General features: G+C 37.1%; 1 protein-coding gene across 1 annotated transcript; it reads right to left on the bottom strand.

Moving 5' to 3' along the window:
• Positions 1-1,293: 1,293 nt before the first annotated feature.
• On the bottom strand, positions 1,294-25,157 carry LOC135986928 (vesicular inhibitory amino acid transporter-like). Its single transcript, XM_065631482.1, has 2 exons — positions 24,849-25,157; positions 1,294-2,445 (listed from the first exon to the last, which is right to left on the bottom strand). Exons 1-2 carry the CDS (start codon positions 25,155-25,157, stop codon positions 1,294-1,296), a joined length of 1,461 nt encoding a protein of 486 aa, XP_065487554.1.

Below are 25,157 nucleotides of genomic sequence, written 5' to 3' on the forward strand. Positions count from 1 at the left end.
TTGCTCATGCAGGTTAGAGGCATCAATGCTAACATACTATGTAGAAAAATAGTTTAAGTAAGTAGTTACCACTAGGCTTTTTACTGTATAATCCAGTCTTATGTTGACATGGAAAGACTTTTTCATATGACGCAGTAGAAGGTTGTGTGAAATTGTTCATAACAAACATGTAAACCTTCTTCTTTCAAATAATTACTTTAATTACCTAATATAACATGGCTTTACTACAATAAAATGATACATATTCATCAGAGTACTCCAATTAGATTGCTTCTTGTCATAATGTTTTATCTCTAATGTGAAATACATTGCAATGTTGATCTTTTTATTAAGCCAATATCTTTTAAAGCTAAAGATCTGGCAAGTCATACAGGAAGTTACTGTGTGTCTCTTTATTGAATTTGATTTACTTCATTGAGCTTTTAATACCATCAGATAAAATACAAGGATCAAAGAAAGTTCCTGCCTAAGAGGGAAAGTGAACTGCATATTAACTTTTTCATGCCACCAGTGAGACTCCTCATAACCCAACCAACAGAATAACTGCATTGCAGAGGCATGAATCTTAGGAATTAGACTTGCAGAAAAACAGCAGTCATTGACTATAGCTGCTTTCAGAACAAATTCCCTTTTCCATAGCTGTGAGCTGTTAGAACGCCCGTTTTACTCTGACTGTATTCCCATTTGAACTCATGATAAAAGCAGGCTTTCAAAGCTGTTGTAAACTAAGTTCTCTTTTTGCCTACTCATTTAAAAAACAAGTAGCAGAACTTGTCTTACATCAAAAATGAAATTCACTGATTTATTCGGTTCACATGTTGAGTTACATTCTGTCAATAATGTGAAATCATATTTCATCCGTTTGCAATGATAGTTTTCTCAAACTCTATCATATCCTGTAAGCTTGATTTGATAGCTGAGACTGAACAGTATCTAACCCTGTGAGGAATTCTGGTTAAACTGGTGGAATCAGTTGCAGTAACCATTTAAGGATGTGCATGTCTTGTATGAACAAAACCATACAGGATTAGTTTAAAATTATTTTCACACTGAACCATCTCCAATGCCTTCTTTCTTCTTAACACTTTAAATAGGAGTGATTTTGTCCTTTGGGGCTATAAAGGTTATTTTCAAATTTGCTTAGAGCCGCATACTTTTACAGTTAAAGTCCTGATCCTGCAAACATTTAAGCCTATGCTTAATTTTACCTAGTGACAAAATCTCTTGTATACTGACTAACAGGGTAAAAGTATTTATAAGATTTGAGCCTTATTTGGCTTTCAGGAAATCTTTTTACACTCCTCCAAATACTTCAAGCAGCCCTTTTATTGAGCAAACTATGCCTGCAAGGCTACAAAGGAAACCCAAAATAAAACCAGAGATATCTGCACATTTCTCTAAGAAGGACAGTTTTTTCCATTTAAGTTTTAAATGGAAGAGAGAAGGAAGAAGAAAAGTCATAGCAGCACCTGTTACACTGCCTGTTAAACCCATCAACAAGGCAAAATGTGGTATGAACATAGCCATCAGCAGAGTTAACAAGAGAAATGAGCCTCTTACACCCAGAGCAAATAGTGGAGATCTGTAATTGGAACAGTTGCCCCTAGAAATACAAGCATACACAATTTCTGTGGCTGCAAAAAAGGGCAAAGGGTAAGAAAGGAGAGCTTTGGTTAAGAGACACAAATTGACTAGGGTTTGAAGAAATGATGGCAGGTTGTCAGTGATAACTTCCTTTGTCTCTTCACCCCAGGTCAAGAATGCAGTCAGTGCAAAGGTTGTTTTCGAGACACAAGCAAAAAAGTGAGTCCAATTCAGCATACATCCAAATTCCTCTGGATTTTTCATGTTACCTTCAAGTGTGGGAAGAAATATTTGTGAAGTGTAACTGAAAATTATCACACCTACAGACACCAAGAAGTCCTCAAACTCAATGGAGAGTCTGAATTTTGCCCAGGACCACTGATGGATTCGTGTGACACAGTAAGTCATCACTACAAGGATGATAACAAAATGGACCAAGGAGCAAAGCTGGCTGAGTTTGGAAACAATTTTGAGAGTCTTGATGAATACACAAGGCAGCAGTGTAGCAAATGCAATTACAGACCAAGTTTTCTCAGTCACTGGTATGTATGGAAAACTGTGTGACAGCAAATTCCCACTAACAATCAGATACAAAACACACGTCATGATCAGTTCCATCACTTGGGTCACATTGACAACTATACCACCTAGTTTGGGAGACAGTTTTTTGCAGCAGGCATTTGCAATATCTTCATACGTGTCTCTCACTCTTACAAGCTGCCCATCTTCATTTTCTTCATACAAGCAAGCGATTAGAATTTTGCCTGTGTAACAGCATAGTGCTGCAGCCAAGATAATAAGAAACAGGCCACTGTATCCACTGTGAAGAAGAGCATACGGCAATCCTAGGACAAATATTCCCTGAAGAAGAAAAAGAGAAAGAAAAGAGAGCACAAAATCCCTGAGGCAAAATGTTTACTAGAAGGTACACTCCCAAACCTGCCCTCCACCAAGCATTGCTTTCACCTAACTGCATGGTGGAAGTACTGCTACATTCAGCAAAGTAAGTAACAATCATGGGAAATGTGTTTGTTTATGATAAATGAAATTATCGGCAAAAATAACTGCTGCTTACACACCTGTAGTGATAAGCTAGGAAACAGAGAATGTGACTGAATGATAGAGTCAGGTTCCTAGTTAATATTTAACGCTGATGTGATTAGGAGCACATTTTAGAAGGTTCACAGGCAGCTATTCAGTCAACATGCATATTAATGAAACAGGTTCAATATCAGTAAAATTAAGCAACTGTGGCATCATCTGTACAAGTTTAATCCAAACTAAAAATAGCACTGTAGATACATCCAGTAATGACAATTCTCTCCAGTCTAAAAATTGCTAACAGATCTCTGGAAAGAAAATGGTATTAGAATGACATCAGAATTTGCTTGTGTTTTCTCTGCACCTTCTGTATGCCTCATGCAGCCTTTGCTCTTGTCAAGTTCACTGCTAAAGTAATTCTTCTCACAGATGAGAGTCTAGACTGTGCAAAATTATTTAGGTGTTTAAAAATACCTGTAAAACATATAGGGATACTTTAAACAGTTTCTGGAAGAAATAGAATTATACTTGTTTTATCCTTTTTTTTTTTTTTTTAGTGGCATTTTCGTTTCACAGAACGCTGTGTGTATTTCTTTGTCTTTTCCCCTCTTTTTTCTCTATTTAAGGACAAACGACACCTTTACGTGGTTTAATTTCCCTCAGCACAAAATAAAAAAACCCCTTGAAATATAGTTATTCATAAAAAGATTCAGTTTAGGAAAGATGCTTCCGTGGCACTTCTTTTTTTATGTTACAGAGCTGGAATTAAGCAATGCACATTAGTCAGACTGGTCAGGAGTTCTTGATGACTGAAGAAAGGCAGGGAGGAAACAAAATACAGTTAACTAGTTCTGTAGAAATTTTGGGTTCAGTATTTCTCTCAGCACCGATAACATGATGAAATACGAAGAGGGCTCTGAAGAGAGGCAATTTTTCAAACTCTAAGTAATCATCAATGTATAAAAACTGTTCTCCCTTTTTTCCAGTCACAAACTTCCAGCCAGACTATGGCATGGGAGAAGTATTAAGTTCTTGAATCAGAGCAGTATTTTTTCTCCAAGTCAGTGAGAAAAATGGAGTACCCATCGTACAAATGAGCAGCATTGCTTGTTTCACTAGGCTTCACTCTAGATGCAGACATTTTCAGCTTTCAGCTGAATTAGAGCTGGAAGAATCATATTCAATACATGCCTTAGTAAATCTCTGTTAAAAAGGTTTATGCTTTTATGTACTGAAACAGAGTTACTTCAGTTATTATTACTGATATAATAATTAAGTTATTGACTAGCTACCTCTTTTAGTTGTTTTCAATGACTTAATTTACATCAAAGGTTTTATATAGGTCACAGCTGTCATTTCATTTAGGAGCTGGGACATTCGACTACGTAGCTTGTAGTACTCCAAATCTCCCCCAGTCCAATGGCTTAGCTCCATTTTAATACAGGTCTCATGAACCAAATAGCTTGCAGTGTAATGAGCATTTCTTTTCTACATGAACTTTATGGAAGTTTTCAAAATTCTACCATTTCTGCCATCTAACAATCTCCTTTCCTAAAAAGGCTAGATATCTGGCATATCTAGACTGCAGGTAGTACACATGTAACAGTAGTTTCGACATCATGCCATTTTCAATTGTAGCTTTCACTGCCTGGCAAGTTAGGCAGTTGCCTAAAGAACAAAGTTTGTTTTCTTTCCTATGAAAACAATCCTTGGAGAATATTTATGTAAGAGATTGGGTTTAAAAGCATCACAAATAAACAAAGTCTCTGAGAAAATCAGGAAGATACAAGCCACAGAGTCATCTTCCATATTAACATAAGAACAATGATATTTTCTCAGTTCCTTGCAGTTTGCAGCAAGCTTATCTCATTTGTTCCATACCCTCAGCATTAGTATTTTGCCCTTCAACCTGCATTTGGGAGTTCAAACGGTATCTGCTGACCCAAAGGGTCACTATATAATTAAACCGCAGGTGTGTGTCAGCACAGGCCTTACCCACACAATGGCTTCTCCTGTGCTGAATTTAGTCGATCAATGTTTATATGAGCAGCCTCAACCTAAACCAAAGCATAAATCTTTCAGAGACGTTATCACATTAGACAGCCAATTACAGTCCTCCCCACAGGTGTCTGCTTTTCCATGCTTAATTGTTAGTTTAAAGAGAGCATAACATAATTCTAACCTCTAACATCTCCTTGTTGTTGTTTAAAACAAATAATTTTATTTGATGCCTAACATAGACCACAAGATGATAGAGGTGGAGTCTTTTGGGTTGATTGTTTTTTCATCTTCTGAATTTAGACCTTCTTAAACAAACGTAATTTTGCACTATATGTATTCTTTCTTAAAATTATGTATCAGTGATTGCCAACTTCAAATCACATATAGTGAGTTTAGAATTTCTAAATTGAACATTTCTGCAGAAACTTTAATTTTTCCTTTCAGCTGAAGTCTTTGACCTCTTTTTCCCAGAGTTTGAAAACTTCAGCTTTCAGTTAATAATAGAAAGCAAACATTGTGGACATAACTGGTTTTGCAGCTTTTTGGATACAGAGTGTAGTTAGTAGAGAGAAATGGGAGAACTCTGAACATGCCAATACAGTAAGTATGTATGTGGTGAAATGACAGTGCTTTTCCTGCCTTGCCAGAAATGTTTTTTTCCATTAAAAAAGAAAAAAAGGAAAAAAAAGAAAAAAGGTTTCATGTATCACCGCATTGTCAAATTTCTTCGAAATAGACAAAAATGTTAGTGATGGCCACAAGAACTAAAAGAATAAAAGACCCTTTGTTAGACTTCAAAACCCATTTTGGATTTGATGTTCTGTTCTTACCTTTCAAAAAGCAATACTTTCTATTAGGACCATTTCCTGAACGTCACCAAGTTTAAATAGTTTCAAAGAAAAAGACATCTTTAATAAGCACTTATTTTGCTACCAATGTAATATAACAATACAGGCCTTTAGCTGTGTTCTCTGGTTTAAAGCTACTCAGCAACCTCAGAGCATTGCTTAAAGTGACCTATCTGTGGACAATTCCTCCTCCATAAAGAAATCATTTCATGGATGTTGCTGAAGGTGGCTTTTTTGCACCTCTCATGAGCAGTGACAGCACAGAGAATATAGACAGCTCATGTCAACATTTCACTGATTCTGTGCTACTGGAATAGGGACGCAGGTAATTCCTACACCATTTGTCAATGCACATTTGGTTCAGTCTGGCCCCAGCACTTGTCGTTATTGGGTCTTCTGATCCTGTGTTCTCATGTCCAAATGATGGCACAGCTGGCCTTAGCTGTGAGGCATCAATTAAAAATGAGCGGCAAAAGGAACTGTTTCTTAAATTGCTTCTCAGCTCTTAGTTGTAGTGTTCTGTCTGGGAAGTGTTCCTGTCTGAATGGTTTTATTTCCAGCTGTTCTAGTGCAAAGTCAAATATGTTACCTCTAAATATGCTGTTTTAAGGCAACTTGTTTACAAAATAGAATAGCACAGGGAAAAAGCACTCACACAGTCGGGTACAGGGGAGATGGAGCTTTTGAACCAGTCCTCTGTCAGGGCTCAGCTTGGGTGGTTGTGTTATTTGCCATCACTCCATCCACCCTGTACAGGGAGGGACCCCACGTTTGCCCAGCAGGCTGCGCCTTCCCTTGTCTCCCAAGATGCTTGCAAGACTTGGATATTTTCATCCTAGACTGAGGATGGAAGCGGAGTGTTTGTTGTCAACGAGTGAGTACATGTGCCTGTGTGGAGGTCCCTGTCAAACATCCAGAGTAGACTCAGCCACAGGCATCTGGGCCTAGAAAGAAGAAAGGACTGAGGGCTGAACTGGCGATCAGCCTTTGAAGAAATGGCAAGGACAAAAGCAGAAAGAGCACGTAAGGAAAGGTCAGTCTCAGCGAGAAGCTACTTATTAGCCTTGTCAGAATACCCCCAAGTGGAAGCAACCAGGTATGACAGCTACCTCCAGAAATTACCCATCCACCTGCAATGCAAAACAAGCAAATCAGGATTTCCAAATTACATCTGCATATTAAAACATTTTTTTGCATTTGTCGAGGGTTGGACTGCGATGTTTCCCACACCAGCAAGGCTGGCTGCTTCTTTAAAAATACTAGATATATGGATTAGTGTAGAATGCAAAAAGTGTTTCTTCCACTATTACACCACTGTTTGACACTACTTCTCAGCACAAGCACCTCCCCAAGGAATAAAATATGTTTAGGAAAACACATAAATGAGCACAGTCAAGCACTCTGAGAAAATAACAAAATTCCTTAATGTTCAGTTTTAAGGCTTTCTAGTCCCAGGTAAAATGCTTCATTTCATAGGCTGTTTTAACCTGAAATGAGACACTTTCTAAACCAAAGCAAATTGAAATGTAATTTAAAAGTAAAGAAGATCAAAGCATGGTCAGAGTTGAGACTGCCAAAAGACAATGAAATAAAATGGAATGAAAAGCAATGTTAAAAAAAGAGAGAAAAAAAAATTAACCTCAAGAATGAATCAGATTGAAAAATAAGTTAAGAAATTGAGAAGAATTTAGCTGAAAATTATTCTGTTAGTACAGCACTCCTATATGCAGAACACAGGCTAATATGCCAGACTGCTGAATTTGCTTCGATTGCCTTTCACACCACCTGTAGGTACTCCACTAGAATGGTTCATTTAGGCCTAACTATTTTCCCAACTATGTATTTGATTTCCTGCATGAACATGGGTTAGACATAGAAACTATACAGGAAAGCCTCCTTCATAGATCTTCTTGGAAGAGTAGAGAGATAAATTCAAGAACTCTGCTTTCAGCACACTTCCACAAAATATCTAACTATGTTGTTCAGCATTTGTTGACATTTAAAATAAATAATTTTCCTGAAACAACACACACCTGTTTTGCTGTGGTATTTCTAGGAAGATACAGGTTTATTAACATTAAATTAAAACATATAGCAAATCCCCTCATCTCATGCCATGATAACATGCTTTTTGACCTCCATGGTCTTTTCCTGTCTTAGCCACCAATGTGATCAATTGTGATTCTGTATCTTCATCTAGATCACCGTTGACTACATTGAATAATACCATTATTCTACTAGATGCTACTAGATAACCTCCTGATCCTACTAGAAACTCACTTCTTTGACAATAGATCCACACTGACAGTTACTTTTTTTGGGTCTGTCACTTAGGCAGTTGTTAATCCATTTAAGATGTATTCTATTGTTGCACTAATTTTTAAATCAGAATGTTGTGTATTAATGTGTCAAAATTCTTTTATAAAGTCTAAATATATTATTTATCTTTCACTGCCTATATTACAATCTCATCAAAGAATTATATCAAGTGTGTTTAATAAGGACTGTAAGGACTCTTTCTCTAAAACCATAAAGATTGACACTAATTATATTCCTAGCTTTTTATTCTGTATCAATTAAAACCTGTATTAACAATTACATTCTTTTTCTCAGAATTGTTGCCAGGTTTCACTAGTCAGGATTTAACTGGCTTTTAAAATATTAGAATGATATCCACAGTCTTCTGAAAATTCCACATGTAATAATGATTGAATAGGAGTATTATCAGGCCAGATGTATCTTTTGTTATATCTCCCAAATGCAAATTTGCTGGGCATTCTGCTTTCAAAATATAAACAAGAAACATTTTAACATTTGTTTTAAATAGTAACTGTCGTTATCTAATAGTTAATTGTGCAAGTCTCAGCTTGGAAAATATAAGCACCTCAATTTATAACTCACAGCTATCTCAAGACAGGTCATTAGCAGAGCTGAGATGAATTTCCTTTCAGAGATGCGTGTTCCTCTGGCTGGGCAAGAGAATATGTCCACAATGGAGTGTAGACACAGTTTAGAAACTGAGAGTTAGATATGTCTGATGCAGAATAGCATGATACCCATCCTGAAAAATTACAAAATGGCCCACTGTTCTCCTGGGCTATGAGCACATGCTCCTGACTCTCTACAGAGACTGCTTATGAACAGTTGCGTCTTTTTTTCAGAGATAAGAACAATTTTAGAACCTCCCTTTACTGCTAATGTAGGAAATCAGTGTAGCAAAATTCACAGAGAGATCTCAGCAAAGAGGAAAGTGATCCTGCATTAGCAAATCTCTAAGTTAATTTTACCTCCTCTCACATCCACGTACTCAACAGCATTGGGTTGTGTGTCCCAGGGGCTTGGCCTGGATCACTTGCCTGCACCAAGGAGGACAAGTGATGCTGGCAGCCAAGTGCTCACTGTGTCTCTGGGATTCATCTTGACTAGTGATGACAAACAGATTTTGGATTTACCTGCTATACTCTTTTGGAGTGGATGCAGGTGTGGATCTTTTGCCTCATTATTTTGTCCCATCCCTCATAAGTATTAGACAAAGTCCCCAAATTTCACAGTACTGTCACTTTCCTTATCTGCATGTTTTGTAGATACTGTCCTCTACTTCATTCCTTCACACTTATTTATAGGTCAGTTTTTATACCTCTCCATTTGAATGAGATCACATAAATGGTGCTCCCTTTTTACTTTGTTCTGCTGTTTCTCCTGGTGCTTTTAGACAAACATACACAGTTACATATAGAGACACATTTCTGTTAATACCTAATTTATACCACTATCAGTATTTCTGTTTCAAATTTTTGCAATGAACCTCTCCTTTTTTTCCCTAATTCCTAAAAATTGGTTTTTTACTGTCCTAATCCCTGGGAGATGCATTTTGTCCTAGTGTCTTTGAGTTCCTATATCTCTTCGTTACATGTCATAATTTATAATTTACAATAGTTACTCTGACCCTCTATTTGTCCCTTTTGCTATATTTTTATTTTTTAATTTTAATTGGTACATTCACTTCACACTGGAGGTAGGAGGGGTTTTAACACATAAGTGTACTATTTCTTAATTATGAGATGTGGTTTCTGGACATCTCATAAATTCTTGTTAAACAGCTTTCAAATTGCTTTCAGAATTTGCTGTCTGTATTTATTCTTCCTAATCAATTATCTCTCATAATTTTCTCCAGGTTTGTAAAACACACTCTTTTGAAGTACCAAATATATATATTGCTGTCCTCGGTTTTCCCATAATGAATGTAATTAGAACCACTGATCTGTTCATCTTGATTCATCATACTGATGCTCAAAATAGAATTACCTTATGCTAGGTTCAATACCTTTTGTGTTAGATAATTATAATCTATCATTTTTAGAAACTTTAATGATATTTTACTACAGACTGCATACAACATCCAGCATAGGTCTTTAAACCTGAAGTCACCGAGAACAATGTGATTTTTCTTTCCAGACAATAGCTCTAACACAGACAAGCATCTCTCTAACACAGAGTGCCACTCTCACTTCTTTTACCTACACTTTTTTTGTAAACATGTTTTATGTAATTATTTTAACATTCCAGTTGCATAAATCATCCCATCATGTATTTGCAATATCAGTTATATCCTATTTCTTCTCAGCAGCAAGAATTTCTGGTTCCCTAGCCAGGTACCCAGACTCCTGGCACTGCTCCACAGACACGAGGAAAAGAATTAATCTGCTTTCTCACTCATTTCACAGTTTGTTCACAGCTCAGATGAGTTTGAACTAAAAAATACTACGAGCCGTTCTATGGAAAACTTCAAATATTTTCCATGGCCTATATGACCTTAGCAGCAGATCCATCTCCTTTCATGTCAGTGAAAAATCTTCCTTTAACTTCAGGGATGGTTAAATTAGACCCAAGCAATCTTGTTTTTCCTGATTTTTCTTATTCTTTCTCTCTGCCAATGCCAGCCTGTTTTAGCTTCAGGGGAGAAAGTGGATAAGGTATTTATTCTGTGATTAATGCCTGCGATCACCTTATATACTGAGAGAAACTTTAGAAGTCTTGTTCTGTCAATCCTTCAGGCCCCATAAGCAGATAAAAGGGCAGATAGGCTGCTCAGGAGATGCTGTATAAAATAAGCGAGTAAGGAAGTCGCGTGGTCTGCACTGTAAAATGTATATGTCCATTTGACTGACAGAAGCCACTGATTTTATTCTCCTTTGAGTGACCATATTAGGCTTATGAATCTCCCACTGATTAGGAAAGGGAACAGAAGAAAGAAAATATCTTGACAAAAAAAGAAATTGCTGCTATTGAATGTGGCAGCTGTTCCCATTGGCTTTGCTATTGGTTTAAATATTTGTTCTAAAAGTGAAACAATATGCTCGATGCTTAATTCTGCATGGTTTGATAGAAAATGTTAGCTTTGCATAAATTCAGAGCTGTCTGCAAGAATGCGCTGAATCACACAAAGTAGATCTCCCAAGCAAATTACCTTTTAAGAAAATATATTATTTTGCTTTATCCCAGAGGAGAAAGCAGGCATTGATAAAAGAATGAGGGCTTTTATTATGTGTTATGTAGCATAGAGGAAAAAGAGATGAAAAGAGTAAGGCAATCAAAACTAAACCAAATGTTATTTTGAAATTTAGTAGTGGCGAGCAACATGGACTCACTGGCTGCTTACCAATTTCCTGTATTATAGCTCGTCACAGATTCTCAGTTTTTCACCTGAAGGGAGGCAAGTATGCAAAACATCCAGTATGGCAACATGTGAGTTTCCATGAAAATATGGTCAAAAGAGCTTGAGAGGAGACAGAGAGGGACTTTGGGAGACTGGAAGCAAAGCAAAGAAGTGAGGAGACAAATAACTTTATTTGAGTGTGAACTGACTTAACAAAAGGAGGAGTCAAAGAGCATAGAAAGTTCAAACTCAGGCTTGGAGAAAGCACTTGCCTCATTAGGAGTTTTTCATGAATGTTTCCTCTATGGGACAAGCCACAGTTCTTATTGCTTTTAATAAGTAAGGCTGAAGAGGAAATGCAAAGAAAATAACCCATAGTACAAAGAACTTTGCACTGGAACAAACCTCATGCACCTGTGAGAGGTGGAAAGGAAGCCAGGTTACATCTGCTGGAAGCTGAATTGTATTTTCTGAAAGCTGGCATGGGATTTATCAGGATTGCATGCAGAATAAAGGGTGACAGAATCCTCTCCTGGCTAATATTATCCTGTTCTTTCCCCACCACAGACCCAACCATCAAATTTAGGTGGACCCTTACTTAAGCTATAATGACTCCTACAGACCAGCATATAAAGGGGAAATTTTCTTACAGCACTGTCTGGATAGAATATATTTAATAGTCTGGATGAAAGACGTAAATATTGGTGTACTATTATTTTTGATCTCTAGGACTCAGTAAACTAATGTAGAGTATCGTAGTATATTCTTCTGGAATACTTGAGAAGAGATGCTGTGTTACAATTAGGCTGGATATAGACAACAAATCTCTACTGCTTTTCCACTGCTAAATTCAGTTTAACTTCAATGGCACCCCTGGAGGCTTCTATCTTTAGGACAAAAGAGGAAGCAACTGATTTTACTGCTGATGTTTCATCATGGACAGTGTCTTGGTTTTGGCTAGGATAGAGCTAATTTTCTTCCTAGTAGCTGGCATAGTGCTGTGGTTTGGATTTAGTATGTGAATAATGTTGATAACACACTGATGTTCTAGTTGTTGCTGAGCAGTCAAGGACTTTTCAGCTTCCTATACTCTGCCAGTGAGGAGTTGCATGAGAAGCTGGGAGAGGACACAGTTGCGACAGCTGACCCAAACTGGCCAAAGGGATATTCCATACCATGTGACGTCAGGCTCAGCATATAAAACTGGAGGAAGAAGGAGGAAGCAGGGGGCGTTCGGAGGGATGGCGTTTGCCTTCCCAAGTAACTGTTACACATGATGTAGCCTGTCTTTCCAGGAGATGGCCTGCCCATGGGAAGTAGTGAATAATTCCTCATTTTGCTTTGCTTGTGTGCATGGCTTTTGCTTTACCTATTAAACTGTCTCTATCTCAACCCATGAGTTTTCTCACTTTTACTCTGTTGATTCTCTCCCCCATCCCACAGTGGAGGGAATGAGCGAGTGGCTGCGTGGTGCTTAGCTGCCAGTTGGGTTTAAACCATGACAACAGATACAGATAAAGTTGAGTTTGCAAATTGATTCATGTAGTGGAGGGGTCTCTCTCCTATAACGACATAAAAGATCACATAATAATTAAAATTCAACGGAGTAGAATAATTCCCCTAATTTCAAGTAGATTAGACAAACATTCCCAAAGGTGTATAATTAATAATGAAGATTAAAACTTCAGATCAGGGAAGATATGTGACTAAGTTTTCTGCCATGTCCTGAGTACTCAGCATAAAAGCAAAGCTATTTAAGCTCTCCTTTTAAAAGAAAAAATAAATTTTGAATATAGCTATGCATTGTGAAACTGGGCATATGGCGTATAAAATGAATGCTGAAGATGTCTTTTCAAGGTCTCTAGATGTAAACTACTTGAAGTACTACTACTTGAAGAGGTATTTGTGATGCTGTTTGTACAGATCGTGACACAGTGGTTCTTGATCTCTGCTGACCTCTGAACAAAAATACTGGAGTTTTAAAGTAAGCCATATTCCTTTTCTGTGTGTTGTGGATTTTGTTTTTGTGGGTTTTGTTTTTGTTTTTTCCCTCTTTTTTTGAAAAAAAACAACAAAACAAAACAACAAACAACTTCTTGGTTTGCAGCTGAACTGGAATGACTTGGAGACAGGATGCTGTCTGGAAACAACAGCTGAGGATCTCTGGATGAACAAACAGGGGACCTTGATTATTTTTGATCTTTGAGAAAGATTCCAGGTTTATTTTTAACTTTAGATACCAACACTGTCTGTACGGATAGAGATAAAAACACTTATTTCATTATTAAAACAAAGTTAGTTAGGTAATTGCTGTAAGAGTTTGTATATTTTTAAAAATAGTTTAATTTCTTTTTCTTAACCTGAGCCATTCTGAGAGTGCAGGGAAAACTTCTCAGCTCTATTGGATGTTTCCTTTGTTCATACCTCAGTGTTAAAAGCTGTAGTGATTTCATATTTGAGAAATTTATTTTAAGACTGCATTTGTTTCTGTTCTTTTTTTCTTAAAAACCTTCTCACTTTCAAATTTTTAGGCAAAATCCCAATTTAGTCATGAGGTGAAATTAATGGATTTTAGGTGAAAACTCAGTGACTATCACTAAAGTTACTAAAATGACTACATTTTTACTCTCTTTGGTACTCAAGGAAATGATCACTTCTTAGCGTCTATGAATTGGATTAATCTCACCCAACTTTTTCTATCTGAAGCAGACATTTAATGAATGACTACACACAGTAGCAGAAAAGACATAAATGACAAATCTAGCTTGCTTTGATGCACACTTATTAGGAATGGGATTACTAACTTTACCCATCCAAATATAGCAAAAAGTAAAGCTAATCTGCCAGCTCTGGAAAGGATGGGTAGAAATAAGGAACACCGCAGGAGTATTCATTCCAAAAGTGTAGGGCACTTATTTTAAGATTTGTGAATCTCCGTCAGAGATGCCTATCTCTCTGTGTTGTCTATAGAGTTAGATTAATTCCTTTATGAAGGCCATGAGACTGCAAGGTGCCCAGGAAGTGCAAAGGAAGAGCAGGAAGCTGGATAATTTGGGAACACGGCTGCACCAGGGGAGACAGTGATGGGGGGAATAGATGTTATCAGGTAAACCAGAGAACACTAGAACATAAGATTGTGAACCATATGAAGTAGCAACAAGGGGTAAGAGGGTATGATGGGCAAGAGGCTGTGAGGAAAAATGACTGGATGTGAAAAATATCTAACTATAGGCATGAGACAGGAATAAGTAGAAGGCTAGAGGGAAAGTATGAATTATGCATCTGATTATCCTTTCTGATTAGGAAAGGAAACCTTCAGGGGTGGAATGGCAGCTCCTCACAATTTAGGAGATGGAAAAGAGTCTCTGAAATCCCATCCAGGCAGCAGAGGGAAGCCTACAATTTTGTGCAGGTATTTTATTTTAACTTGAGATGACAACAATAAAAAGTACAAAAGGAAGAGCTCAGAGCAGCTGGCTTTCCAGCAAAAGTGAAGAAAGTCAGCAGGCAAGCAAAAGCAAGAAGAGCAGGAATGGAGGACTCATTTTAAACTCTGGATCCCAATTAAAGCTTAGAAGATTTTTCAGTCCCTTAAGGGAAGGTGGCTGGGGAGATGTCATTTGGAGTTGCAGAAATCATGCAGACAATGCGACAAGAGAATGGCTTTAAAATGTGGTGAAATAGAATAGACCTCTGCGCCAACTTCTAAATATGATTAAAACAGTAAAATGAGGAAATTAACAGTCATTATAAAAGGAAAAATAAGATAACTTCTTATACACATAAATAACTTCCTTAAGGAAGAAAAATATTGTATCTTGTGTCATATAATTCTTATACCCCTATTTACATTTCTTCAGGCTTCAGTAGAACTATTTATAATTTCTGAAATACTCAAATTCAGTTCGAAATGATCAAAGCAGAATGGGCTTTAAAACTGGAAAAAAACCCTCTGCTTATCAGGGAGGAACTAGCCTGGATCAAACATGTTTCTAGAGGGGAAAAATTAGCAATTAAAAAAAAAAATCATGAATGGAAATACTCAAGTAGAGTAAAGGCAACAAAAAGCGGAAGCTACCATTGCTACTGGTAACATAAACCAACCAAAATATTTGCTCTAGAGACCTACAAAACATAATCTGCCAGTGCTGTTATTTGTGTCAATTCAAGAAATGGACTGAGAGAAATTGAAATAGATAGCAGGGTATGTGTGTATGAGTTGAAGTGAATGTTTCCTCACTTTGACTCATATGTTTACATTTTTGAGAACTAAATATTAAATTTGATTTTTTTTTTGTTAGCTATTTAGTGAACACAGTATTGTACATATGGCAAAACTAGTGCCACTGGCCAAGAATACAGAATGCATTGCCTTCCAAGAAACATGGTGTGTGTGGGGAGAAGAGGGAGAATAGATGCAAATAGAAGTCAATTTCTTTTATTTAGCTTTAGGGGCAAAACGTTTTATACAGCTTACTGTGCTAAAACTAGGTTACAATATATCATCTTCAGTACTGTGTGTAATCAGTGTTTAGGGCTTTTTATTTTCTCGAATAGCTCCATTTGCTCATTCAGACAGAGCTTGTGCCATTTCAGTGAATCTCCTGCTGTCAGGAATTATACACATTGAAGTAAACTCTAGATTAACCATGTATGGATTTTACTGTTGGAAAGTCTGCTACAGAACTAGTATTTCTGATTCTATCAGTACATTATAATAATTCAGATGTCCTTTACTTTCAGCATTCAATTCTCATACACACCTGCAGATGCTGAGCTTGTCAACCTCTATTCCTTGATGAACCCTAAGGCTCACTCTTTATAAAAAAATGAGCTCCCTTCTGAAAATTTGCTAATGGCAGTGAAAAAAGTTTACAAAAAAACCAGGAAAGGAATGCTATCTGACAAAATATTTTACTTTCTGCTGCCCATCACTATGTTTTTTTCTGTCTTGGGAGGAAAGTTATCTTGGGAGGAGTTATATGTCTAAATATGATTCATTAAAGCAAATTTTCTGAGGTTACACACCTCGTAAGTTTAAGAATAAGGACAGAAAGAACATTTTTAAGAAGAATATTTTCCATCGGTTATAGCTGGTCAGTGGCATGTGCTATAGAGGCACAAGTGTGCAAATTATCTCAGCCAGAGAAGGCTGGTAAATAATTTTAATAGGCAATTTGAGCTTTGTTTTGAAAGGTAACTGTCAAACATAATACCACAACAATGCAGCGAGCAGATAGATATAGAAATTCAAAGTTGTCTAATAACAGTGTTTTAAAATACCGTGTGACCTGCCATGAATTTTAAAAAGGAGAAATTATACCACCTGTTTTCATTGGGGTTGTTAAAAATGCTCTCAGGGACTGACGAGACCAAAAAGCAAGGTAGATTAATTTGATTTTAATGTAGCGGGAAGGTACATCAGCTATTCCCTTCACCTGAAGGAGCCAGAGATCCTTGTTCTGCAACAAGTCATGGTGCACTGGGTTCTCCCATGGAATAAAGTGATCGTTGCTTTTGGGCAGCTGACAATTACTTGATCCTGTTTGGTAACAATTACAATTTCAAAGGGTATAATTTTCATAACGCTACTATCCATTTATCTTTGATATCGTCGTTCTGTCATTTTCTTTCTTGACCATCTGGATTTTTAAGATAGAATGCCCATTTTAATGGGTGAATATTCTAAAGGTACTCATCACGTTTATCTGGTGATTTATCTTGTGTTCAGGCCCTACAATGGGCCTCAATAGCAAGGAGAATACATTCTATGGAGAAAAAAAAAAATAGAGGAAATTGAATCAAATGTCAAGCCAATTTATCACGGGCCACATTTAAGCAATCATTATTTTGCAAAGAGTTTCTGTGAAATAGAAAATATTTTGAGACTTACTTTCAAAATTGTTTTCAGTATTGGAGCACCTGGAAGTCCTTGACTGGAATCGCATTGTGCAGGGCACTGTGCAAACAAAGTACAAAACCACAGTCTCTTCTCCCAAGAATTTGAAATCTAGGGGTAAGATAACTGGAGACAAATACAGGCAGAGAGGGGAGTCAAGGAAAACATGAGTCAATACTGGAAACTGTGAGTCAACAGAGTAAAAAGTGGTTTCGGTGTAGCTAATAATGGTGAAATTTTCAGCAAAAGGCCATTTCTAAGAGGATCAGAGGAGTCTAAATAAATATCTTCATATAAGTTCACAGGAATGCTTGTTTAAATATTTAACAAATTGACAATGGTAACTGTAACTGGACGAACAGAGACCAGCCAATAGATGCAGAAAGATAAATGGTAGACCATTAAAGATGAGTACCTTACATTTGATTTAGTGATTGAAGAGGTGCTTGCAAGAGCTGGTGGACACATGGGATATGGAACTGCATCACCTTTCCAGGTGGGTGTACATGGGGTGAGCTTGGCAGGCTCAGGGAAGATGGGGAATTATTAGTGCTCAGATAAGAGTTTTAGCCCTGTGAATCAGTAAATCAGACTATGTATTAGTGAGGTTTTACAGTAAAAATAAGCAGAAGCTGGACATAATCTGAATGTGAGGATTTAGGAAGAGGCCTGATTGAAAGATGATGCCAGATGATAGGCCCGTGTGGCAGCAAGGACAAAGACATTCACAGGCAGTGAAGAAAGGTTGGTGTGGACAGACTCTGGACAGAAGACAAGGAGCTCTGTTTAGCTGCTTCTAGCTACTGCTGAACAGACAAACTGATATTTCATGTGGGCCGCAGAGGGATGTGAATTTGAACCAGCCCAGGAAAACACACTCTGCTGTCATCCCACACTCCCACAGGTGGTGAAGGATGTGGTGTCTATCAACAGTGTCTGTAGCAGGCCCGAGAGCCTGGGTCTGTTGCAGGTAATAACCTCAGGCAGGAAAGCGCAGGGCAGACATTCAGAAGAGATCACCGCATTTCTTGTGTGCCTGGTTATGGACAGCAGTGCAGAGCAGAGGAATCTGGTCATGACCCTGTGTATTAATTCATGTAATACTTTTCCCATTCAGGACAACATTTATCTCACTAAGCTGTACACACTTCCATTAGGCCCCTCCGTATCTAATACAATGTATACATGGTATACACATGGTGTACACGGCAAGGATTTGGTAGTGGGGGGCTGCAGGGTGGCCTCTGTGAGGAGAGGCCACGGTTGCCCCATGCCAGACACTGTCAACTCCAGCCAGCTCCAACAGACCCACCGCAGAGTATGGCTGAACCCCTCAGAAAACATGGAGATGCCTCAGGGAAAGCGTGGGCAAAGAAGGGCCAAAATCACCACAGAGAGTAGGAAGGTGACTGTAGCAGTGAAGGACTAAAGTTGACCGGAGAGAAAGGGTGTTATTTTCATGTATGCCTTTTTTTCTTCCTCCAATACCAGATGAAGTAATCAAGCATATTATTAATCAGCAATAAAGTTAATTTTCCCCAAGTCTAACCTGCCACACCACTGTACGCTCACCTGTGGGTTCCTTCATTCTATCACATGCACAAAATTTCAACTAATACCAGCTTCATGCAGGAGGACTATAGCCTTACGCCTATAAAATAACTGTTCTAAAAGATTAATAGTAGTAGATTTTCCAGATGAAAAGACTTTCTAACTGATATGACAAGTGAACAATCAACAAGAAGTCTCCGCTTACAATAAACAGGCGCTTGCAAATTCCACGAGATTTTCCTGACCAGACTGTGACAAACTGGATGTCAAACCCAGGATAAGTATACTATGCATTGCAGTGACTTTGCTACTGTTTCTAAGAATAACCTGCAAGATAATATTGTGGTTTTGAAATTTAGATGCTGAAATTTACAGATTTCAAAAGTACTAGCCAAAAAGAGATGCAGCTAAAGTTGTTGGAAAAAATAGATAATTGACATTGCTAAAACTTGAGTGTCAAATAAATACTTTTGTGAAATGTAAGGTTATAATTTGAGGTTCTGAACAGAATTATTCAGATTTCTTTAACCACAGTAGTCCTTCTGGCTACTGTTATCAAAAGGATGTAATATTAGACAGCTACGTGTGTAAAGCTCAAGTAAAAATCAGTTAAAGATGTAAAATAAAGATATTAATTAAGAGTAGATATTTAAAAACATATCTATCTTATACCCCGTGTAATCAAGATATTCAGATTTAAGGCTCAGGTTGCATGTAAAATTCCATGTTTGTGTAGAGTATTATACTTTAGAATGTCGCCCTCTCATCTCATATAATTACAAGGTATCTTGTATGATAATTATTTTAGAACATATCGACATAATAAATTGTAGGCCATTGTATATCAGTTATAGGCAAACTATTGAGGCTTAGTTATTTATGAAGGAGAGAGAGACACATCCTGTAATTCTCCTGCAACTCATCTGTTAAGAAATGCAATTTTGGGCCCATGGTTCAGGCAAGCATAATCTATGGACTGCTTTAACTTCTAAAGATTTTTAATATGTCATTTTAATACCTAGAAGACTGCAAGAATCGCAATACTTTTATCTGTTACTTGTGTAAATCTTGTACTTGTTTTTGGGGTGCTTCAAGAGCTAGTATGGTGCCTTCTGAAACAATTGTCCATATATTGGGGACTGTCTGTATGTCCAGGGAATGATTTGTGGAGTAGTTATCTTATATCACAAATCCTACTCGCTGGCAAATCTGTCACAGAGTGGCTATGGAAAACTGATTTGCCACTCCTAATATTTCCATAATAGTTACAGTAGAATATGCTGATGTAAATCCATTCAATGCTCCTTCCATCTGTTCATTTCCTGGATGATGTGACAAACACAAAATGCAGAACCTACAAAACAGCTACTTAAATCCCATGAGAACAATCCAAATATTTCTTCCTGGAACAAGAAACAATTTTAGATGAGCCAACTCACTATGTTTAGGAGTTCTGGCTTCATAACATTTTTAGTGTTTGCAGCTGACCAAGGGAAAAGTAGACTGATATAGTGCATTCTCTAATAAGATTTATGGGAATGGCAGTTAGTTAACTCAAAATCATCCCACTGCACAGTGCTTACCTGTCAAATAAAGAGATTTTTGTGAAGTAGATATAATTTCACTGTTGCAGGATAACACATTTTTAATAAAAGGCTTTTGTGATAAAAAGTAGGGTTCAGAATAGAGAGAATACATATGCTGTATGCAGCCTTCTCTGTGCTGTATGAATATGTGCACAAGACTATAGAAATCTCCTGCAGTGTCTGAGCTCAAATGAAAGGTTATATGAAGTAGTGACATATGTCCAGAATCTATTTTTCCCTCAACAGAAAATCCAAAGAGAAAACCAGGGCACAAAAATCACTTAGTCTTCTTACCCTCTTACCTTCCTACCTACGTATTTTATCTATTGCATTGCATAATGATGACATTCTATCATAGGAAAAAAAGATCTGCATTTAGATGTCTCTCACCAGGCTCTAGGCCTTTTTTGGATCTCCAGTTGTGGCCATATGGGTTTGTGGTTGCAAACCTATTAAAAAATAAATTTGGCCAGTATCGTCAGAGCATTTCAGCTAAAATCATATTAATTGGCATTTTTATGTGCACCACAATAGTCCTACAGTCTTAGAATTGTACTTTGTGCTGTCATTTTTTGACTAACTCCACTTGGAAACTTGAATTACTTGCTGGTCGTAGGTTAGATATCAGCATCAGGCATCTACCTTTAATTCTCAGTACCACCTCTTGCTGTAAGATGCAGAAGTTTGTTTCCCTCAGACATCTATAATTCAGCTCAGAGTGTGACTTCAGCTTCAATGTATAATTCAAGGAAGTTACAGCTCTGGGCACCAGATAGGATTGACTCTTGTTCTCAAGTCTGGAAAATAAATACTGAAGATCAAGTACTGCAGTTAAGACCTAAGTGGTTATTTAGCTATGTAACTAAATTATTTAAGGTTGAGGATGAGAAGATTTGTATTGTACATCTAATGACCTGATGGCAAAAACAGTTAGCTAAGTACGCAAGCATATACATATTTATATTTAGAAAATTTTTAAATATGATGTCAGTAAAGCTTAATGGGCTGGGTGTATAGACACCTTAAAAAGATGTTTGCTTTTGTATCTTTAGGGGCACATCTGCTAATTCTGTTTCTCAGTGTCACTGTATTTTCCACTTAAGTCTTTGGGATTTGTTGATAATCAGTGAGCACTCTAAAGATTCAGTCTGTATTAGGGAGATGAAGGTAGGTAACTCAGAGGAAACATCATAGAAAATGAAATATTATGAGATATTCTCAAGTGAATCTTTTCGAGTTACATAAATAAAAATGAACTATATTGGAGCCCAATATGGAAACGTATATACAATGGCAAACCATGAAGGCGATACAGATATACACTTTTTATACATTTTTAAAAATGGTGATTGTTGAAGTGTTGAGTCTTTTCTAAACTAATGTACAATAGACAGAATATAAATGTAATTATCACATTTATGATCACTACTGTAATAATAATTACCATTGACACCATTTAAAATAATTATTAATAATATTAATTGCACTATGGTTTTTCCTAGAAGAACTCACAGTAGAGTGAGTGTTATTCTACTGTGTTATTCTGATCATGGAACAAGAAAACTGCCTCTGCCACAGGTCTTTCTAATCTTTGTACAACCTAATCTCCTTAACAAGAGATAGACAAAAGATGGTTACATTAGGTATCAAATGCATTGAATCAAACAGCACATTTAATATGTTTTGATACATCTTGTTTTATGCAATATTCAGGGAAGAATTGTGAGCTTATATTACACTGTATTTTAAAGATTGTACAGGCATCATAATACTGAAAGCACTTTGGAGATGCCTGGTAAAGTGGCTGACTTTTTTGCACTGTTAAACTTGTTTGCAAACCTGAGACTGAAGTGGAGATAGACTCACATGCTGTAAATTACAGTTATGCTGAGATTAACATTATCTCAGCTCATTGCAGGGCGGTTGGACTTGATGACTTTGAAGGTCCCTTCCAACCCAATCTATTCTATGATTATTTCACTTCTTGCCATTATTTCACTTCTTCCCTTTCTCTCTCCTGTTTTTTCTCCATTCTTTGTTGTCTTATGCCCCTTCATGATACTAAAAAGTGAGTGACATTTTCTTTTAGTTTAGCTTTCTCTTTCTTGGAGAAGCATTCTCCATACTGTTTTCAACAATTCTCCTACCTGTGGCTGGCAAATGCTTTATTGTCCTTTGGTTCTGCTGTGAAATGCTGTACCATCAGAATTTAACTACCTTCTTCTTTGTGACTGTTAGTTTGCTTATCTATCCAGCACTACTGTACAAGTCAGTACAATTTTTTTTGACCTTTTACTGCCATATACAAACAAATGCAACTTGCATCACTCTCTCAGATGATGCTGTTTGTTTTCCTTTTTGAATTAACTCAGCTTTATGGCTTCTGTCCTTACCTAGATTAACTGGATACAGGTTTTCATTTGCCTGTGCTGTGTTGGAATACAAAGCACGTTTCCCTGGAAACTTCAAATGTCTGAAGCAATCATTTACACATACAATATCATCACCAAAAGTGCACATTCTTTCAGTTGAAGTTAAAAACAAAATACAAATCTCTACCTGTTTGTTTGAAAATATTTACATTAAAACACTGCAAGAAAACCCTTGTTTTTCATTTCAGAGACCAAAGATTTAATTATAATAAATCTGGATTGTGAAATAACTTCACTTTTAGACTAATTGTATTCACCAGAATAACTGTTTAGAACACTTCAGAATTCTGCTGAGATGTTTACCTCTAATTGCCATGCAAAACACTTCTGCCCTTTCCTCTGGGTAGGGCAAAAACAACTGTCATCTTAGCATAGATTGTCTGCACCAGTCAAGAATGTTTGGATTGTTTTGATCATTCTGTTTGCAAGTCTGACTTTCTCTTCAAAGCTATTAATAGAAATTTCTTCAAACCATTATTTTTAACTGACGGATGCATGTTCAATATTCCCTCTTGTCCTCTCCTGCCTATCCCCTTCCCTTTCTCTACTCTCTACCCTTGTTACTAAACCAAATGGCAAAGTATAGGAAAATAGGAAAAATACACAAATGTGTACCTAGATTCACATATGTGCTCACATATGCACATATGCGGTTTCACCAGGTATCAATAGGACCCTTCAGTTGTACCATTAACGAAACTGTAGCTTTGCCATCCTCAGCCTGCCTTAGGAGGAAAGATCAGTACAGCTGTAGCCAACTACTGTTTTAATGCTGATTTCTAAAATATTTGACCAAAAGAAATCCAACAGCAGTATGCAACACTCAGCATGCTGAGAGTTTTGACTAAGACCATAGTTACTGATCTGATTGGATAATTTAGCTTAAATTTGTCCTGTTTTTAAATGGGCAACTGTATGTTTGATAGTGTTTTTACTATGTGTTATTGGTCTAATTTTTAACTGGAAGCTATAATATTAATAATTAATAGCAATTGTGTACATAATGGCATTCAGGAATTTTGAGGCACTTGGATGTATTTACAGAGGCATTATTACTTTTGTTTTTCAGAAAGAAAAACAATGGGTGAGAGAGACTGTGACTTGCCAAAAGGTCATAAAGCAAATATTGACAGAATTGACTTCCAGAACGAAATCTTGGCTTCGGTGAAATCAAAGGCAAAACTCAGAGAGACAACAATGGGCTCTCATCCCAGACTGCTGTCCTGACTAGATGTTGCTGAGGGAGACTGAAGGTAAAATGTGTTACTAGAATGTAGTTGGGCTATTTTAGGACTTCACACTTCTATTCACAGCTGAACACTTTCTGAGTATGATATGCTACTGTGTCCCAGATGTTATTGCCTTGGCTCTCAAGTGGTGGTGCTCATGTTTGAAAACACAGCAGGGTTAGAAACAGGTCCCTTTTCTCCTCCTTTGCAGAGCTGAGGGTTGAACTGGATACATACACAAATGTTCATCGGCGTAACCACAGACTTGTGTGACACTGGGAGGATTATTTTTCTATAATTAAAGTGCCACGAAAGGTGTTTAAGTAAAAGTTACTGGAACTATATGTATCTGTGGATACTGCTTTCTTCTTACCATGTGAAACAGAAAGTTAGCAGTAATGATAAAATTATGTAAGGAAATGGATCAGGAAAAGTGAGAAAAATAATCTGAAACATTGAGTGTTAAATTTAAGAATTCAGAAAGAAACTCAAATTCCACATATAATGCTGGGACCAAATACTTTCAGTCTTTTCAACCTGACTATTTTCTTTAACATCAACAAGTATTATTACAATTCTTGTGCTTAATGCTCCAATTTATATCTAGTCTAACTCATATGTCAGTAAATCCATGTCTGACGTCAGCCTGATTCTTACTATCCTCTTTTTATTAGATGTTTACCTCACATTTCTATCAAACATCTCTGTCATGGAATTCAAATGTACTTATTAAAGATAATGCCTGCACTTCAAAAACTGGTGCAATCACCACCTTTTCACTTTCACTTAGTTTATATATCTTTTAAAACTTCAGCTAACGTATCTATCTTTATTCCCTTCGGAACTTTATTTTTTTCAGAGTGCTAATCTTGTGCAGAAAGTGACATATATTAGTACTAAATTCATAGGAACATTTTAGAATATTGCAAAATGATGGTACGGTCAAGTAAAATAAAACAAGATAAGTGATGACCAGGTTTTTCAAATGATGATTGTAATGAATGGGGAAGGAAAAGGTTACCTGAATGGCATTCGTCACATTCCATCCTGCTTCCCAGCTGGTGATCAGTTTGACCTGGGCATGTGGCAGGAGAGCTGGGGACTTGTGTTCTGGATCCTGGTGGCAAACACCAAGCTCAAAGTTCAGGGGTCCATCTGTTTCCTCTCCCTCCTCACTGTGAGTTCTATTCAGTTCATCTCTTCTAGCAAAATTCAAATGCTCTTCATCAGTGTCTAGGCAACTGTCCCATCTCACAGTTCCCAAAAGGAGAGATCGTGTTTCCCTAAAGCAGTTGAAAAGAGATGAAAAAGCCTGTTTCAGGTGAGCCAT

The sequence above is a fragment of the Caloenas nicobarica genome, chromosome 3 (assembly GCF_036013445.1).
Source record: "Caloenas nicobarica isolate bCalNic1 chromosome 3, bCalNic1.hap1, whole genome shotgun sequence".
Lineage (NCBI taxonomy): Eukaryota > Metazoa > Chordata > Aves > Columbiformes > Columbidae > Caloenas > Caloenas nicobarica.

What these genes read in the sequence shown, in the direction of transcription:
- LOC135986928 (XM_065631482.1), bottom strand. Translation starts at nt 25,157, where the DNA reads ATGGCTCACCTGAAACAGGCTTTTTCATCTCTTTTCAACTGCTTTAGG. An exon ending in ATGTGACGAATGCCATTCAG is followed by an intron (nt 2,446 to 24,848) that starts GTAACCTTTTCC and finishes TTTCTTCTTCAG; the next exon opens with GGAATATTTGTCCTAGGATT.